This window comes from Hippoglossus hippoglossus, chromosome 15 (genome assembly GCF_009819705.1).
Source record: "Hippoglossus hippoglossus isolate fHipHip1 chromosome 15, fHipHip1.pri, whole genome shotgun sequence".
Classification (NCBI taxonomy): domain Eukaryota; kingdom Metazoa; phylum Chordata; class Actinopteri; order Pleuronectiformes; family Pleuronectidae; genus Hippoglossus; species Hippoglossus hippoglossus.
In genome coordinates, this window is record NC_047165.1 from 24,743,514 (window position 1) to 24,758,463 (window position 14,950).

Sequence of the window (14,950 nt, forward strand, 5' to 3'; positions counted from 1 at the left end):
TAACAAGGTGTGACATCCTCTGCCCTTAACCCTCAACAAGGGTAAGGAAAAACTACCAGAAAACCATTTTATCAGGAGAAAAAACGCCTCAGAGAGAAGCATGTGGGGGATCCCTCTCCCAGTATGCACAGAAGTGCAATAGGTGTCACATGTTACAGAGCACATCAACAAAATAACAATGTACATTTAAAGGATTGAAGAGCCAAGTCTGAGTGTGTACTGGTGAAGCCTCTTATCCAACACTTGCACCCAAAGCAGCTGAGGAAAGTCCTGAGAGTGGGCAGAGCAGATTTGTGTAAAAAACAAATATATAAATTGTTCTTGAGGGGTTATTACCTTTTCTCACACCTAGACGAAGACAAAGTTCTGAGCCAGCTGCTCCTCCTCTCCTTCACTGAATTCTACTTCTTCTTTTTCTTGTCCTTCTGTGCTGCCTCCACCTTTAAGGAAGTGACAAGGGTGAGTGGTGACAAATGGAGGGCTGCTTCTGCTCTTTCATCCATGCAGGACCAGGCTGAGAGGATCTGGTGCTTTTACCTGCGTCATAGCTCAGTGCTGGACCTGTCTCCACCACTGGTTTCATGAGGTTCGGGTCCTCTACCTCTCCCTCTGTGCTTATCTTTTTTTCATTCTCCCTCCTTTCTTTATTTGTGTTCTCTCCTCTCTTGTTTTCTTCTTTTCGATTCACCTCCTCGTTGGTTTCCTGCACATGGAGCTGGTCCCTCATCCTCTCTGCCAGCCCCTTCAGCTCCCGCTCCTCGTCCATAGAGCTCAGAGAGGGAAGATCTGGTCTAGACAGTCTCTTTTTTGGTATGTCTGTGAGAATCAGAGTTTCATATGAAAACTGCAGGGTGTCATTTATTTCCAATACAGCTAGAAGCAAGTATCTTGATTTGTCCAGTATCTAATTTGCTAAAATGGCCGAAAAACAAACATTCCTGTCAGGCTGTTTTATCCTTAAAGTGTTTGCTAATCAATTCTAATAAAATTGCATATATGATATTATAGAATTTAAGCCGACTAGCCAATTAGACGTTTTGTACATAGACATGTTATGGTATTTTGCTTTTTTTATTGATTGTCGCAGTAGATTTGTGTCTACACACCCAATGCACTGGGCTTTGAACCCTAACCCTGAAGCAATTATGTCCATCATAGCAGTTTTTATTGGCCTTGCAAAGTCTTCATAACATCATCACACACCATCTGCTGTGCTCTTTATTTAAAGACTCAGTGAAACAAATGTCAGGTCCTTTCACTCCTCACATTTACCTCTGTTCTGTAAAAACACAGAGCTATGGAGGCAATCAACGTTTGACGTAGAAACACTATGATATTCTTTTTTTACTACATATATTTGGTAAATAAAAAATAAATCAACACTTAACAGGATTAAAAAGGGGGGATTTTTCATTACACAAGGTCTCTAAGAAATGATCTACTAATACTAAATATTAAAGTAATATTAACTGTGTGTGTGTGTGTGTGTGTGTGTGTGTGTGTGTGTGTGTGTGTGTGTGTGTGTGTGTGTGTGTGTGTGTGTGTGTGTGTGTGTGTGTGTGTTACCTGCTGCTGAGGGATCTACTGTGGGCGAACTCTCTCCAGGCTTCAGGCCCATGTGAAGGGAAATGGCTTGAGGCCCACTGAGCTCAACATCCACTCTGTTTCCATCAGTGTCACTACTACTTCTGCCTTCATCACCCAACATGTTATCAGCTTTGCTTCCATCAATTTTACTGCAGATAATTTTAGAAGTAGCATTGATGTCTTTGATACCGTGTCTTTTGGGGATCTCAGAGGCTTTACTGCTATCGCTGTAATGACCACTGGCAGTATGAACAACTTTACTGCTGCTTCGGCTCCTTTTTGCGCGGTGAGGTTTGTCTGGTACCAGAGGCCGGCCTCTGAAGGCCAGATCAGGGTAAGTTCTCTGCATCTCCATAGTGAACTGGTCTGCACTGGGATTGCGTCGCGGAATGCACCTGACTCTCACTCCAGGCCTGGGGACCTGAAAAAATAAAACACCTGAGTTCAGTAAAGACTGCAGCTGGCTTGTTGTATTAACCTGGCTCTGCAGTCTGTCATGCCACCCTGTGTTTTGTGCATTGATAGTGTAATTTGTGATACATTTGAGAGCAAATTGTATAACATTTTTCATTTCATCATCCTCAACTGATATCAACCATAATTTTGTCCCGCTTTTTATGTTTTATGCACCTGCTCATTTTGTATGTGGCAGAAATACAGTCATCGCAGCTGCACCAGGGTCTGTGGTCATGGGAGAGCAGGTGCTGTCCCCGAGATAGTGTGAGTCTTTTTAACCAGTCCAAAGCAGGTTACTATATATCTTCAACTTTTTATATGCTGTCCTTCCAACCTGTTATAATTTCTTATATAATTACATGATTCAAGCCAGATTATTATTTTGTATTAGCTTGTAGCAAAAAAACATTTTAACATGGCTGTCTGTCCCTCACATGTAGCAGAAATAAAAGTGCCCATATTTTGGTAATTTGCAAGTTCGTAATTTTAATGTGAGGGTCTACTACAATAATTTAACAACCTTTAATGTTTGGAACTCTCATTATTTGTCTCACATGCTGCAGAGCTTCTCTTCACTTTCTTTCTGAAATGCACTTTTTGCTGTAGGCCTGTAATTGGTCAGCTGGCCCTCACTTTTGTGATTGGTCAACTGCTTAGAGCGTGTGTTGGAGATGCCACACACCTTACCCAGAGGCTTCCTGATCAGCTGTGAACACAGTTATAACCATGGTAACAATGGAATCGGTATTGCTGTTCCTATTCAAGTCCTAATCGAAAAATTGAAAGTCATTATGAACCAGCTGTTTGACTTGAACCACGTTCCAAAACAAGACTGAAGCAGGATGTTTAATCGTGGTACATTTTTGTTTCTCTACATCATGATAAAAAACTGTGTAAGTGAGCATGTTACTTGGTGACAATGATACTTTATTGACTTCTGTGGGAGAGAACTGCATTTACAGCAGACTTTGGCCTTTTTAACATAACAGGATATTCCATGAAGTCAGCCTGATAACGGGATGTATGATACAAAAGTCCTGTTGGATCACAGGTGTGCAGGCCTGAAACCTAGTAACCTCACAAACCCATCGGTCAACTGTAAAAGAAACGTATGACAATAGTATATTTAAGTTGATCTGTTCTTCTGTCCTTAGGCAACCAAAATGCTTTGATGAATGTCTGACATACAAATTTTAAGTTGTCTGTGTAACTATGTGTCACACGCACATCTGTATATGTGGGTGTTTACTTGAGACAATCACACTGATTGTGCTGTTTAATACGTTTGAACACATAAAAAACTGAATGCAGCCAACAGTGGGTCCTTGTGTATGAAATAATTGGGAGTTAAATATATAAAATGGTTGATGCAATTTTATCAAATCTGAAAAGAAGTATTCAGACATGCTGTGCTTTAATATAACGAGTGAGCTGCAAAAGATCTTCTCAAAGGCTTTAAAGATGTTGCTGATGGCGACATCAAGTATGATCTTATTATTATTATTGTTTTATAGTTGAATGGATTTAGGTGTGTTTCTCTTTGTTTGCTTTTATGTTGATATGGGGATCATGGTGGAGCTGCCCCATTACAGTTATCATAGATGAGAGGGGTTTTAACTGCTGCACACAGCATTAAAAGCACATTCATATTTGTATTGATTTCTCTGTTGGTCTCAGCTCTTTCTCTTTCTTTCATTGTCTCCACACAGTTAACCAGCTCTCTGCCCTACCTCTTTTATGTCTCCTTTGTCCTTCTCCTTCTCCTCCTCCTTTGGCCCCATTGTTCTCTCCTTTCCTGGGGTTTCTTCCACTTTTGTAGGCCCGGCTCTCCTCTGGAGAACCTCCAGCCACTCCTGCAACGTGGGATCACAACTGTCATATGTAGTGTTACTATGTTTATATTACATGGTAATGAGCTACATTCACACTGTTTGTCTCCACATTATGTATCTTACTGTTTTCATTCCGTTAAAAGCCACGTTGCGAAGGATTTGGAAAATTTGGCAGAAAGAAAAGTGCATCTCTTGGATTGGATACATCCAAATATGTTTTAATTACATATAAATTCCCACTGTTACTTTAAATAAAGCCGAATTCTACATAATTGTAGTATATTGGACAATAATATGGAAAATATGAAAAATGCTTCAATAATGATCTTACCTTTGGTCCTAGCTGATCCTTCTCCAGGAGCTCCAGGAGGTGGTTACACTCCAACCTGGCCAGCAGGAGTTCGAAGCCCACCAGTATGGCTCTGTCTGGGTTAGCATCCTCACAGAGTCTGAACTCACTGACATCCATCAAACAGTAAAAAGGAAAACAAAATCAGGGCAGATTCAATGTAGGGCCCCCAGGTTCAGTTTGCCTGTTGCCACCAAAGTCACTTGAAACGCTCCTGCTTTGGTGACACATTGAGATTCTTTGCAAAGACATTTAAGTGTAATTCACTTAAGTAAAGTTCAGGCCTATTAAACTGTGTATAAGTAAACATATGTGTATGGGGTATGTTTCTTCAGGCTTGGTGTTACTCTCATCCTGATTCTTCTCCTTGTTCATACCTTTGTGGGCTGTCAGTGTGCGGCAGGTAGCCTATGGAAGCCAGTACTGACTGAATGGTAGAACTGCTGAGAACTGGTAGAAGACAGTAAACAAATGGACCAGTGAAAGTCTAAAAGAGACACAGACACAGATTGTCTTAATTATTTGCTTGGTCATTAAAGAATTATGTCCAAGTTACATATCAAGAATGGAATCCTTTCCCAGTGCCTGAAGGTGGCACTTGAAATAGCATTATCCTCTGGGGACCATGAATATCACATATTCCACGGAAAACTATATCTATAGAATGACATCTTGCTTCATAGTGCTGATAAGGAAAGACTGATATTGCCGTTAAACTGAAAACTGTTGAAGTTTGCAACATCAGAGACACTTAATGATGCCACTAACATATCAGAGCTATTTATGCAGAATTTTGTTCAATCATTCACTTCTAGCAAAGCTTCTGCAGCAAAGTAATGACATGAATGAATGACACAGTTAGAAAATGATATTCTAATCTCCTAAATGTAGGATTACTTGTTCGATGAGTAATTCTCTCATTGTCTCATTGTTAAATCATCTTTCTTTCAGGTGTTTCCTCTTTCTACCACATCATGCACAGAACCAGGAACTGGGACAACTCATCAAACTATCTGGAAACATTACTAAAGTTTAATTACAAAAGAAAAACCTTGTGTGAAAGTATAAAATTCAGATTTATCAAACTGTAAATTATTTACTAGTTGTAATGAAATTCTTGGCACTTTGGGCCTTATGTGAACAATGGGCATTCATGGTGACCAGAAGCCGTTTCAAAATAGTTGATGATATCCAGCTTTCCATCTGATCGTCTGATCATAACTTTCCTAGTTTAGTAAAGTTGGAAAGATATTCACAGATTCGGACTTCCCGGATCAATAAGTCATAAGCGAAACGTCGCATAATTCGATTAAAGATTAAAGTTAATGCAAGCAGGGACAGAGTTTGCCATGGAGTCTTGCTCTAGACTTGGGTTCGCCCAGGGGTGGGGCCCGTCTCTTTACGAGACCACGTTGACCAGGGTCAGTGTCTCGCTGGCCGAGGTCATGCCATTGCTGGGGGAACGCTTGGAGGGTGAAACGCCGCATAATTCCCACCGCATCAAGGTGGACAACGGGCTACAGGCCAGTTTTCATCAATATGAGTCGTCCTCCGTGATGGACACAGAACATTGGTGTCTATGCACAGCCTGCTGTGAGACTTGTGCAGGGACCGTCTACAAAGTGCAACACCGAAAAGAGATATTTAAAAAATATTAATATTAATAACTTCACTCTATTACTGTATATTATCACCAAAATCACGTCACATATCCAGGGTCACCTGATGGCTATGCTACAGTATTAAATTTCGAAAATATATATTTTGCATAAGTTTGGAATATATTTGTTATGATTATTCAATAACTTCACTGTAATACTGTATATTCTCACCAAAATCATGTCACATGTCCAGCGAGTCCTGCTGGATGGACCTGTGACATGATTTTGGTGAGAATATACAGTATTACAGTGAAGTTATTGAATAATATTCATAATAAATATTTCCCAAAATTATACAAAACCACATTTTCCCAAACTAAGTACTGTAGCATAGCCAGCAGGAGACCCTGGACATGTGACATGATTTTGGTGAGAATACACAGTATTAAACCGAAGTTATTGAATAATATTCATAATAAATATTTCCAAAACTTATGCTAAATCACTTTTTCCCAAACGTAGTACTGTAGCATAGCCAGCAGGAGACCCTGGACCTTTGACATGATTTTGGTGAGAATATACAGTATTACAGTGAAGTTATTGAATAATTTTCATAAAAAATATTTCCAGAAATTATGATAAATGACATTTTTTAAAACTAAGTACTGTAGCATAGCCATCAGGTGACCCTGGATATGTGACGTGATTTTGGTGATAATATACAGTATTACAGTGAGGTTATTGAATATTTTTGTAATATCTCTTTTCGGTGTTGCACTTTGTAGACGGTCCCTGCACACTCGTCTCACAGCAGGCTGTGCATAGACACCAATGTTCTGTGTCCATCACGGAGGACGACTCATATTGATGAAAACTTCGTTGTCCACCTTACTACAGTGGGAATTATGCAGCGTTTGTGCTTTAACAATGTTTCGCTTATGACTTATTGATCCGGGAAGTCCGAATCTGTGAATATCTTTCCAACTTTACTGAACTCAACTCCTCCATGATAATGTAAGCATAAGCACAAGGTAACTTGTCTATAGTACAGAATGGGTTTTATTATAACCACTGTGGTACAACTTTAAACTTTCATACAATTTATAGTACAATATACTATTAGATAATAAGAGACAGACAGAAAGACAGAAAGACAGAAAGAAAGATAGATAAAGCCTCTACCTTCAGTGTCTTGAATTCCTTCCTCCATGGTTGCAGGAACAGGTTGACACAGAGGGTCTCCAGCAGCTCGGTGGCTCTGATGAAGGCCGTCAGGTGTTTCCTGCAGTCGGTGCTAACAGGGTCACACGCCTCGGCCACAGCCTGGTAGAACGGGAACACAGTGAAAGTACCTGGAGGTGTCGGCTCCCTGAGCAGATATTGAGCCACCTTCTTCCGCAGCTGTACATCATGGCACGGCTGATCCCCAGGACACCAGTCACTGTAACACTTCAAATAATCCTCATAAAGCTCCAGGCGAGAAGCCTCGGCCTGTTCTCCTGCTCCTTCGCCGTCCTGCATTACTTCCACGCAGACACAGAAAGAGAGAGAGAGAGAGAGAGAGAGAGAATGAGGAAGTACAGGCTGTCAAACAACCTGATGAGGAAATGAAAGTGAGCGCAAAGGCTTGGTTCACTGAAGTGAATTTCGTAAACCCTGAGATAAACTGAACTTCTCATGCATTAACTGAGATGAGTCTGAGAATGTAAACTTTTCTTCAATCAATCAATCAAATTTCATTTGTATAGCCCACATTCACAAATCACAACTTGTCTCCACAAATCACAATCCCCCATGCAGCCCTAGGCCTATAGCAGCAGAAGCAAGACAGACCGTAACCAGCTCTAACTATAAGCTATATCAAACAGAAGCTTTTAAGCCTACTCCTAAACGTAGCTATCAATCTCTCACACTGAAACGTTGAGATGATTCGACTGGAGAGGATAATAAGGTATTACAAGAATCAAGTCTGGATGCTCCATTTGAATTTACTACATATTGAAATACAGTCATTACAGACAGTCATTTAAAATGTAAAATAGACAAATCAGTTTTAACCGCCGCACTTTCAACATCTCTACGGCTACTCTGTAAGGTTTCAATAATATATCCACAACATAATGTCTTATCTGTTTGAACTTTTCATCTATAGCAAGCAGCTCTTTTGTCATCGTCAGGTTATAGCTGCATAAATACATTTAAAAAGTAATCTAACAAACATAACGTGTTCTATTGGACTATGATGAGTGATTCCGAATAAACCCTTACCTTAAGGCGCAACTGAAGGAATTATTCGTGCTTAAATGCCCAACATAAGGTAAGTGTAGTCTGTAAGGCTCCTCTCAGTTATTAGAGAAGTTGGCCTGCAAAATTAGAAAAAGTAGCTGCGAAGGCTTTGGTGGGAGGTAACAAAGGAGACTGTGATTATGAAGTGGCAAGGAATTCACTAACCAAGGCTGCTTTTCACTTGTGGGATAGCCTACCAGGCTGACTATTCTTCAAAAGATCACACGACATTTTCTGGAACGTTCCAGAGCAGCCTCTCTGTCTATCTCCATGCTCCAGGTGCAAGTGTGGAGATGTACACAGCAGAAATGAGCAAGCTAGCAGGTCAGAGTGGAGAAATTCTACAGATTTCTGGTTGGGCTGGACTCGGCTCTGGGAGATAAATACTACGAGCAGGAGGTCATTACCACAGGGTCAGCAGAGAAGGTGTTCACCGAGTCTGCTCTACAAATTGGTGGAACCGTAGACCTGCCAGGGGCCCTGTTGATTATCACATATAGAGGTGGTGAAGTGTACTTTTTCTCTGCCCCAGAGATATTATGTGAATCTCTGTTTACAGCCTGGAGCATGGGAATGGCAAATGCATACTCAGACTCCAATAATACATCTTCACATGCTGTAGCAAACAAATGAGGTCCAATTCAGGACTCTTATTAGTTCAGGTGTGGCCTATAGGTTGAGGGGCTCAGTATAACTACCTGGGGCTGGGCAGGATGTAAGGTTTTCAGCAGGTGTGCTGCAGCTTGGTAGAGGTGAAGGAACAATGGGTTCAATTAGCTCTTTTCATACTGGTATATTTCTTAAAGTAGACTTTCACTGACAATAAATGCTCAAATAAATACATTGAGAATCACATACAAGCTACAGGTCAGATTTTTTTTACAGGTAGATTCTTTACTGGAGAAATTAACAAGCAGACAATTTGGGGATTGGAACGAACTGGAACAAACTGGGGAAACATTTTGTTCCAATAATAAAGTTTACATTTTACATCAAACAAATATATGCATCAACAAGATGGTAGAGAGCGTTAGAATTAATATGTAATATTATTGCACCCTCTGTGAACTGGTTGAACTGATTTGTTTTATCTCTGTATGTACACCACAATGTTTGGAGAGATTGTTCAGAACTATATAAGAAGAAAAACTAGACAAACAATTCAATCAGACATTTTGACGTATTGAGAGTAATGAGTTTGAATTTATTATTATGATTTTATTATTGTGAAAATTCTACATCCACTAGAAGAGATGGACAGACTGTTGGGCTGTTTTTTTAATTCTAATATTCTAATGGATCCATGACACATTCTTTTTTTCATTCTCTTTGTCTTTCCGATATCTTTGAATATGTACCAACGGTTTAGTTAGGTCTAATAAAACTGTTGCTCTTAGAAGGGTGTTCACATGAATTTTCTTCCAGCAGATTATTCTCCTTAAATGCACTAACAGTGAGTTTTCCTCCACATCTTTTCTTGACCTCATTACCTTTTCCATGGAGGTGAAGGACAATAGTAAAGGGAGGGCTGGCAGGGGCTGCCTCCAAGACAGCTCTGGCTCCATAGACTGCCATTAACAAAAGGCCAACTTTTCCCATGAAATACAAAATCAGTATCTTTTTTTCACGATCATTATAGTCTCTTTAAATCCACTCCTTTTTGTCAGTGTTTTGGTGGTTGGTCTGAAATAATATCATAATTAATTAGGGCTCAAAGATCGTAGGTGTGGATGTGTGGCTGACACGGGACGTCATGGATGAATCGTGTGTTCGCCGCCTCTGCGCTGACGTGATGCATGCTGGTAGCAGTCTAAGAGGTCCACGGCCGCTGCCCGTGTTTTAATTTGAAAATCCTCCACCGGATACACTACTTTTCTTTTCCGGGTTAAGCGGTGTGTGTGTGTTTGCAGTCACGTTGTCGGAGACTGAAGTGTTTTCAGAGAGTTAAACACAGAAGTTGTGGATGCAGGTGATGGTGGTGTTGAGGTAAGCACCCCCCCCCCCCCTCTCTCTCTCTCTCAGCACCCCCCCTCTGTGTGTGTGTGTGTGTGTGTGTGTGTGTGTGTGTGTGTGTGTGTGTGTGTGTGTGTGTGTGTCTCTCTCTCTCTCTCTCTCTCTCTCTCTCTCTCTCTCTCTCTCTCACCCTATGTGTGTGTGTGTCTCTCTCTCTCTGTCTCACCCTCTGTCTATGTGTGTCTGTCTCGGTCTCACCCTCTGTGTGTGTGTGTGTGTGTGTGTGTGTGTGTGTGTGTGTGTGTGTGTGTGTGTCTCTCTCTCTCTCTCTCTCTCTCTCTCTCTCTCTCTCTCTCTCTCTCTCTCTCTCTCACCCTATGTGTGTGTGTGTCTCTCTCTCTCTGTCTCACCCTCTGTCTATGTGTGTCTGTCTCGGTCTCACCCTCTGTGTGTGTGTGTGTGTCTGTGTGTGTGTCTGTGTCTGTCTCAGTCTCGGTCTCAACTTCTGTCTGTGTCTGTCGCTCTCTGTCTCACCCTCTGTCTCTCTGTGTGTGTTTCTCTGTCTCACCCTTTGTCTCTCTGTGTGTGTGTGTGTGTCTCTGTCTCTTTCTGTCTCACCCTCTGTTTCTGTGTATGAGTGAGTCTCTCTCTCTCTGTTTCTCTCTGTCTCACCCTTTGTCTCTGTCTGTCTCTTTCTGTCTCACCCTTTTCTCTCTCTCTCTCTCTCGCTCTCTCTCTCTCTCTCTCCTATCATCACACTGTGAAAGGAAAAGACAAAGTTGGTCAACAAAAAATGTGATTTGCAACATGCTTTACATTTAAAATCACAGGATTCCATAGTTCGTTTTGCTTTTATGAAAAGAAATTCCAGTTTTAACAATCTGTGAGGACTGTCTCCTGATTGGTTGTTTTGTAGTTGTTTTTAATGTTTTTACTACAATTGATACTAAAACTGTATTAATGACCGTGTTGATGAAGGAGTCTCATATCAGACTTGCTGATTGTGAGTTAATATAATTAAGGGTATCATTTTATTCTCTGCATTGGGCTGTTGTGCAGTTGTATGTGAGAGTGATCATTCACTAGTCTGCAATTAAACTGTTTGCAGATGGAGCCAGCAGCAGTTTTGTGAGGCAGTACTTTAAAGTAGAACTCATGATGTGTTGTGAATGTGTGTCCTGCAGACTGAGAGAAGCACAGACATGAAGAACAGAGGTGGTGGCGGGTCGGACAGTCGGCTCAGACAGAGAGTGGAGCAGGTAAAGTTGATCTCTTCACTATCCTACAGCTCTATGTTGAATATAGATAGAAATGTTATCTGAGTTTAGTAAAAGCAGATAGTATTCTTAGACACACACACACACCTGATCATCAGTTTAGAGCACATCGAAAACTGTTTAATGCAATTGTATAAAGGATAACAAGACCAAGCAATTATTTGTCTTCCAAGGTGAGTTTTCATCACAGTGCTGTCTGAATGGAGAAGCTCTGTCATCAGGCTCTACAGCACATCGATGCATCAACAGGAAGAATTCACAGATCAATCTTCCTTTTCAACAATATTAAACCTCTTACATTAACTGGTACGAATGTGTGCTAAGATGCATCTGGCACTTTATTTTGAAGAAGTCACACTGCAAATGAACTAAAAAAAATGAGAAGGAAAAACACAGGAATTACTGATGCAGACCCAAAACACAATAAAATGGTCTTTGATGATGATCAGAGTGACCAGAGACTGAGTCTGAATCTTTTCATTTTTGTCTATTAATAAGTCAGTGTAAGCATGAAGTGGGGGAGACATGCAGAAAAGGGCTAAGTTGGAACCAAACCTGCGGCAGGTGCAGGAGGGCTCAAGCCTCCTCCTTCTGTGGGGCACCCACTTTACAAGGTGCTAGCCTTAGTCTGAATATTTGATATCAGTCTCAGTCATCTTGACCCAGTTTATGATGCTTTGTGTTTTCAGTATATGGCATCCAGCAACCGTGAATATGTGGACCTTTCAGCCATGGCCCTCGAACTTCAGAAGTTACACAGGCAAGTTCTGCAGAACACTTATCCAAACTAACCTTTATCTGTTTGACACTAACCATTTTTCTAGGCAGGAAAAGATCCATTAAATCAGCACCAACACTTCTCAGTAAACCCCCCTCAGTATATAATAATATTTAAGCCTCACAAACTACAGACCCCAAAACAAGAATAAAGTCACCACTGTACACCTCTCTTGTGAATTCAGTTAGTTTGTAATGATGTGAATGTAATTTTGGTGCTAATGATACTATGGTGTCTTTATTGTAGAATGGATTATGGCAGAAGAAACAAGACGGCTTTCAGGATTCAAGTAGAGAAAGGTAAGAGGCTCCAGAAATGATTATTTTAAACTGTAAGTTCACAGTGGAAAGAATAGGAGGGCAGGTCTTAGTTTTTTAATCATAATAAAATATTCATCATGTGATTATAAGAGATAATACCTTATGTCAACATTGAAGAAATATTCTGTTACACAAAGAAAACAAATAATGAGACACATGGTCTCTGCTGCTCTCTGTATAGACCAGTCCCTTCCTGTTTTATGATCAAACTCTTCTTTTGGATAATGTAGTGTGATCCGATCTGTCTTTTCCATCTATCTCTCCTAGTGTATGAAGCTGTCATGAAGGAATCTAGGCTGAATTATCTGGAGAGCAAGCACTTGGCTAAGAGAGCCAAGCACAACCGCGACGACAATGGGTAAAGCACTCCCTGCTTACTAGCAAAACTATAGCTGTTTTCAGGCATGAACTCAGGCATGAACATGAACAAGAGAATGTCCACACACTTGGGTCCGGATTTTCTCTGGAGTTTGCCTTTCACACATGAACAACAAAGCAAGAGATTCTCTGCTCAGACATGTTCATAGCAATAGAGAGATCTCTGGATCGTTCAGGTGCAGCAGGAAGACACAGCATGTGCTAATTCCTCTGCGGAGATCACATGTTTTTGTTTACAGCACATTGACACTGGCGTTGCCAAAGCTCTGTTGACATCTTCATTAGTAACTTCCTGAGGTATATTTGTATTCTTTTTGGGTGTTTTTTTGAATTTTAGCGTCTGTCGCTTGTTAGACGTGTCATCAACACACTCACTCGCAGTGAATCCTCCGATGGATCTTCATCTGAATTGTCACATCGTCTCACTCTGACATTCTGCAGAGTTTTACCAGGGGGCTGGCAGAAGAACTGCGGCGAAAGTCCGGAGCCTCTCTCTCGGACCTTTTGCGTTCTCACATTTAGCCCCTCTGGAGAATGTCAGGAGATTCTCCAGAGTTCAGTGCAGGTTTGAAAGCAGCTCATGTCCTTGAACTCAGGTGTTTAACCAGTCCTCCTTTCTCCTGTGCTGGTTCTGTCTCTTTAAATACACAACTAATGCTGTACAAATGTGTGTGTGTTCACAGTGAAGGCAGCAGCAGCAGCAGCTCAGCGGAGTCGTCTGACACTGAACATATTCAGGAAAACACTGTAAGAAATAATGTGAACCTCTGAATGTGATCTGATTGATCCAATCTCAAATGTATTCTCATCATTTGTTGGGTGTGTTCACACCTGTACTTAGAGCACATTTGTGATTGGATCCCTCAGATGTCAGGTGCGAACAGGGCCTCAGCTCCACCAACCCTGCAAAGACCGTTAAATGAGAGATTTACAGAAATGAAATCTGCATGTGGTTCTGGATTTATGTTTGAATACACGCAATGATTAAACTGATGGGAAGTATGATTCTGTCTGGAAATCAGACAGAATTGCCAGAACTTTCACAAACGAATTTCAAATTAATTATGCTGCTTAATTTAATTTAATGTAAATTAAATAAAATAGCAGTTTGGCAATTAGAACACTCTAGAATTTGGCGAGTACTTATTTAAAATAAAGTAGGTAGAGGTAGAATGGCAGTTAACTTCTCTTTCTAGTTTTTGTTACTCAGGCTTAACACATCTTGGACCTATCCATGCACTGAGATAACGTTCATATCCATTAGTCTGACTCAGGGATACATGGCCAACAAGCACATTTCCCAATTGTTGGACTGGTATTGGCACAGGACCTTTTGACAATGAGCTCTAACCGTTCCATGCTGCTGCTTTTTGCTGTCCATAGCCCATCAACCACATGAACAGCTCTGTTACATCTCTGTATCGGAAGGGAAACCCTGACTCCATTACCTGCTCACCCAGGAGAGATCAGCCTGCTCCAAGCAGTGATGTCAGCACAGCCACCCCCCCTCCCAGTGCAGGCACTGTGGTCTCCACAGGAGGCTGGTTCATTGATAAAGGGAGGGGCCCCGAGAAAAGCAACATTCTCATTGACCTCTGTGATGAGGAGCCAACAAATACAGCAACAAAAGTATGTACCCAAAGAGTGAAAGTCTGTGTACTTATATGCAGGATATTCTGACAGTACTAACTCAGTAGGTGTTAACTGTTAATGTTCTTGTTATCAGCTCTTGGTAATGTCACAAAGAAACTTTGGTGCTGTTTCTTCGATTTTATCATCTTGAATGTCTTGCTTGAACATGTGGATGCAAACAATGCAAGTTGTTATTTTGCATGGGAAGAAATCTCAGAAAATGGAATACTGCCCATGACATCCAGAGCCATTACAGATGCAGCGCATAATGTATATATTAACAAGTCTTACTGTTAGACTACCTTCAGATTAATTCTAAACAGATTGTCAGCACCAGACTCGCATTTGCCTCAACTGGTTGGGTTGAGGCGAGGGGTGGGGCGACCAGGAACAGCTGAAACGGACTGCTGCAGCATTGTACTGGAAAAAAGTCTCACACAGGAGAAGTTGGAACCACCGAATGTTCGACAATTTTACCCAAAAAATTATTAATTAGAAATG

The 14,950-nt window shown here is 41.0% G+C and overlaps 2 protein-coding genes across 7 annotated transcripts in view; one reads left to right on the plus strand and one right to left on the minus strand.

The window, feature by feature from the left end:
• LOC117775905 lies at window positions 1-13,337 on the minus strand. 2 transcript variants are annotated; one of them, XM_034609478.1, is made up of 9 exons: window positions 13,193-13,337; window positions 7,008-7,348; window positions 4,602-4,711; window positions 4,207-4,333; window positions 3,774-3,896; window positions 1,567-2,008; window positions 538-816; window positions 337-440; window positions 1-270 (listed from the first exon to the last, which is right to left on the minus strand). In XM_034609478.1, exons 2-8 carry the CDS (start codon window positions 7,344-7,346, stop codon window positions 349-351), a joined length of 1,512 nt encoding a protein of 503 aa, XP_034465369.1. In that variant the 5' UTR covers window positions 7,347-7,348; window positions 13,193-13,337; the 3' UTR covers window positions 1-270; window positions 337-348. The 2 variants fall into 2 exon arrangements, with proteins under 2 accessions (XP_034465369.1, XP_034465370.1); XM_034609479.1 differs by lacking the exon at window positions 13,193-13,337 and having other exon boundaries at window positions 4,602-4,674; window positions 7,008-7,183.
• The window catches only part of nvl (nuclear VCP like), a 19,519-nt gene continuing 14,469 nt past the window's right edge, over window positions 9,901-14,950 (plus strand). For 3 of the 5 annotated variants that reach the window (XM_034609446.1, XM_034609445.1, XM_034609447.1), the window contains exons 1-7: window positions 9,990-10,097; window positions 11,249-11,323; window positions 12,031-12,101; window positions 12,366-12,418; window positions 12,707-12,797; window positions 13,501-13,564; window positions 14,201-14,446. In XM_034609446.1, coding sequence (XP_034465337.1) covers window positions 11,267-11,323; window positions 12,031-12,101; window positions 12,366-12,418; window positions 12,707-12,797; window positions 13,501-13,564; window positions 14,201-14,446 — 582 coding nt within the window. In that variant the 5' untranslated portion in view covers window positions 9,990-10,097; window positions 11,249-11,266. Of the gene's footprint in view, window positions 10,098-11,248; window positions 11,324-12,030; window positions 12,102-12,365; window positions 12,419-12,706; window positions 12,798-13,330; window positions 13,414-13,500; window positions 13,565-14,200; window positions 14,447-14,950 lie in introns of those variants that run through there. The other 2 variants (XM_034609444.1, XM_034609448.1) reach the window with 2 other exon arrangements.

What these genes read in the sequence shown, in the direction of transcription:
- LOC117775905 (XM_034609478.1), bottom strand. Translation starts at nt 7,346, where the DNA reads ATGCAGGACGGCGAAGGAGCAGGAGAACAGGCCGAGGCTTCTCGCCTG. An exon ending in AGGATCAGCTAGGACCAAAG is followed by an intron (nt 3,897 to 4,206) that starts GTAAGATCATTA and finishes CCCACGTTGCAG; the next exon opens with GAGTGGCTGGAGGTTCTCCA. An exon ending in ACAAAGGAGACATAAAAGAG is followed by an intron (nt 2,009 to 3,773) that starts GTAGGGCAGAGA and finishes TTATTTTTTCAG; the next exon opens with GTCCCCAGGCCTGGAGTGAG.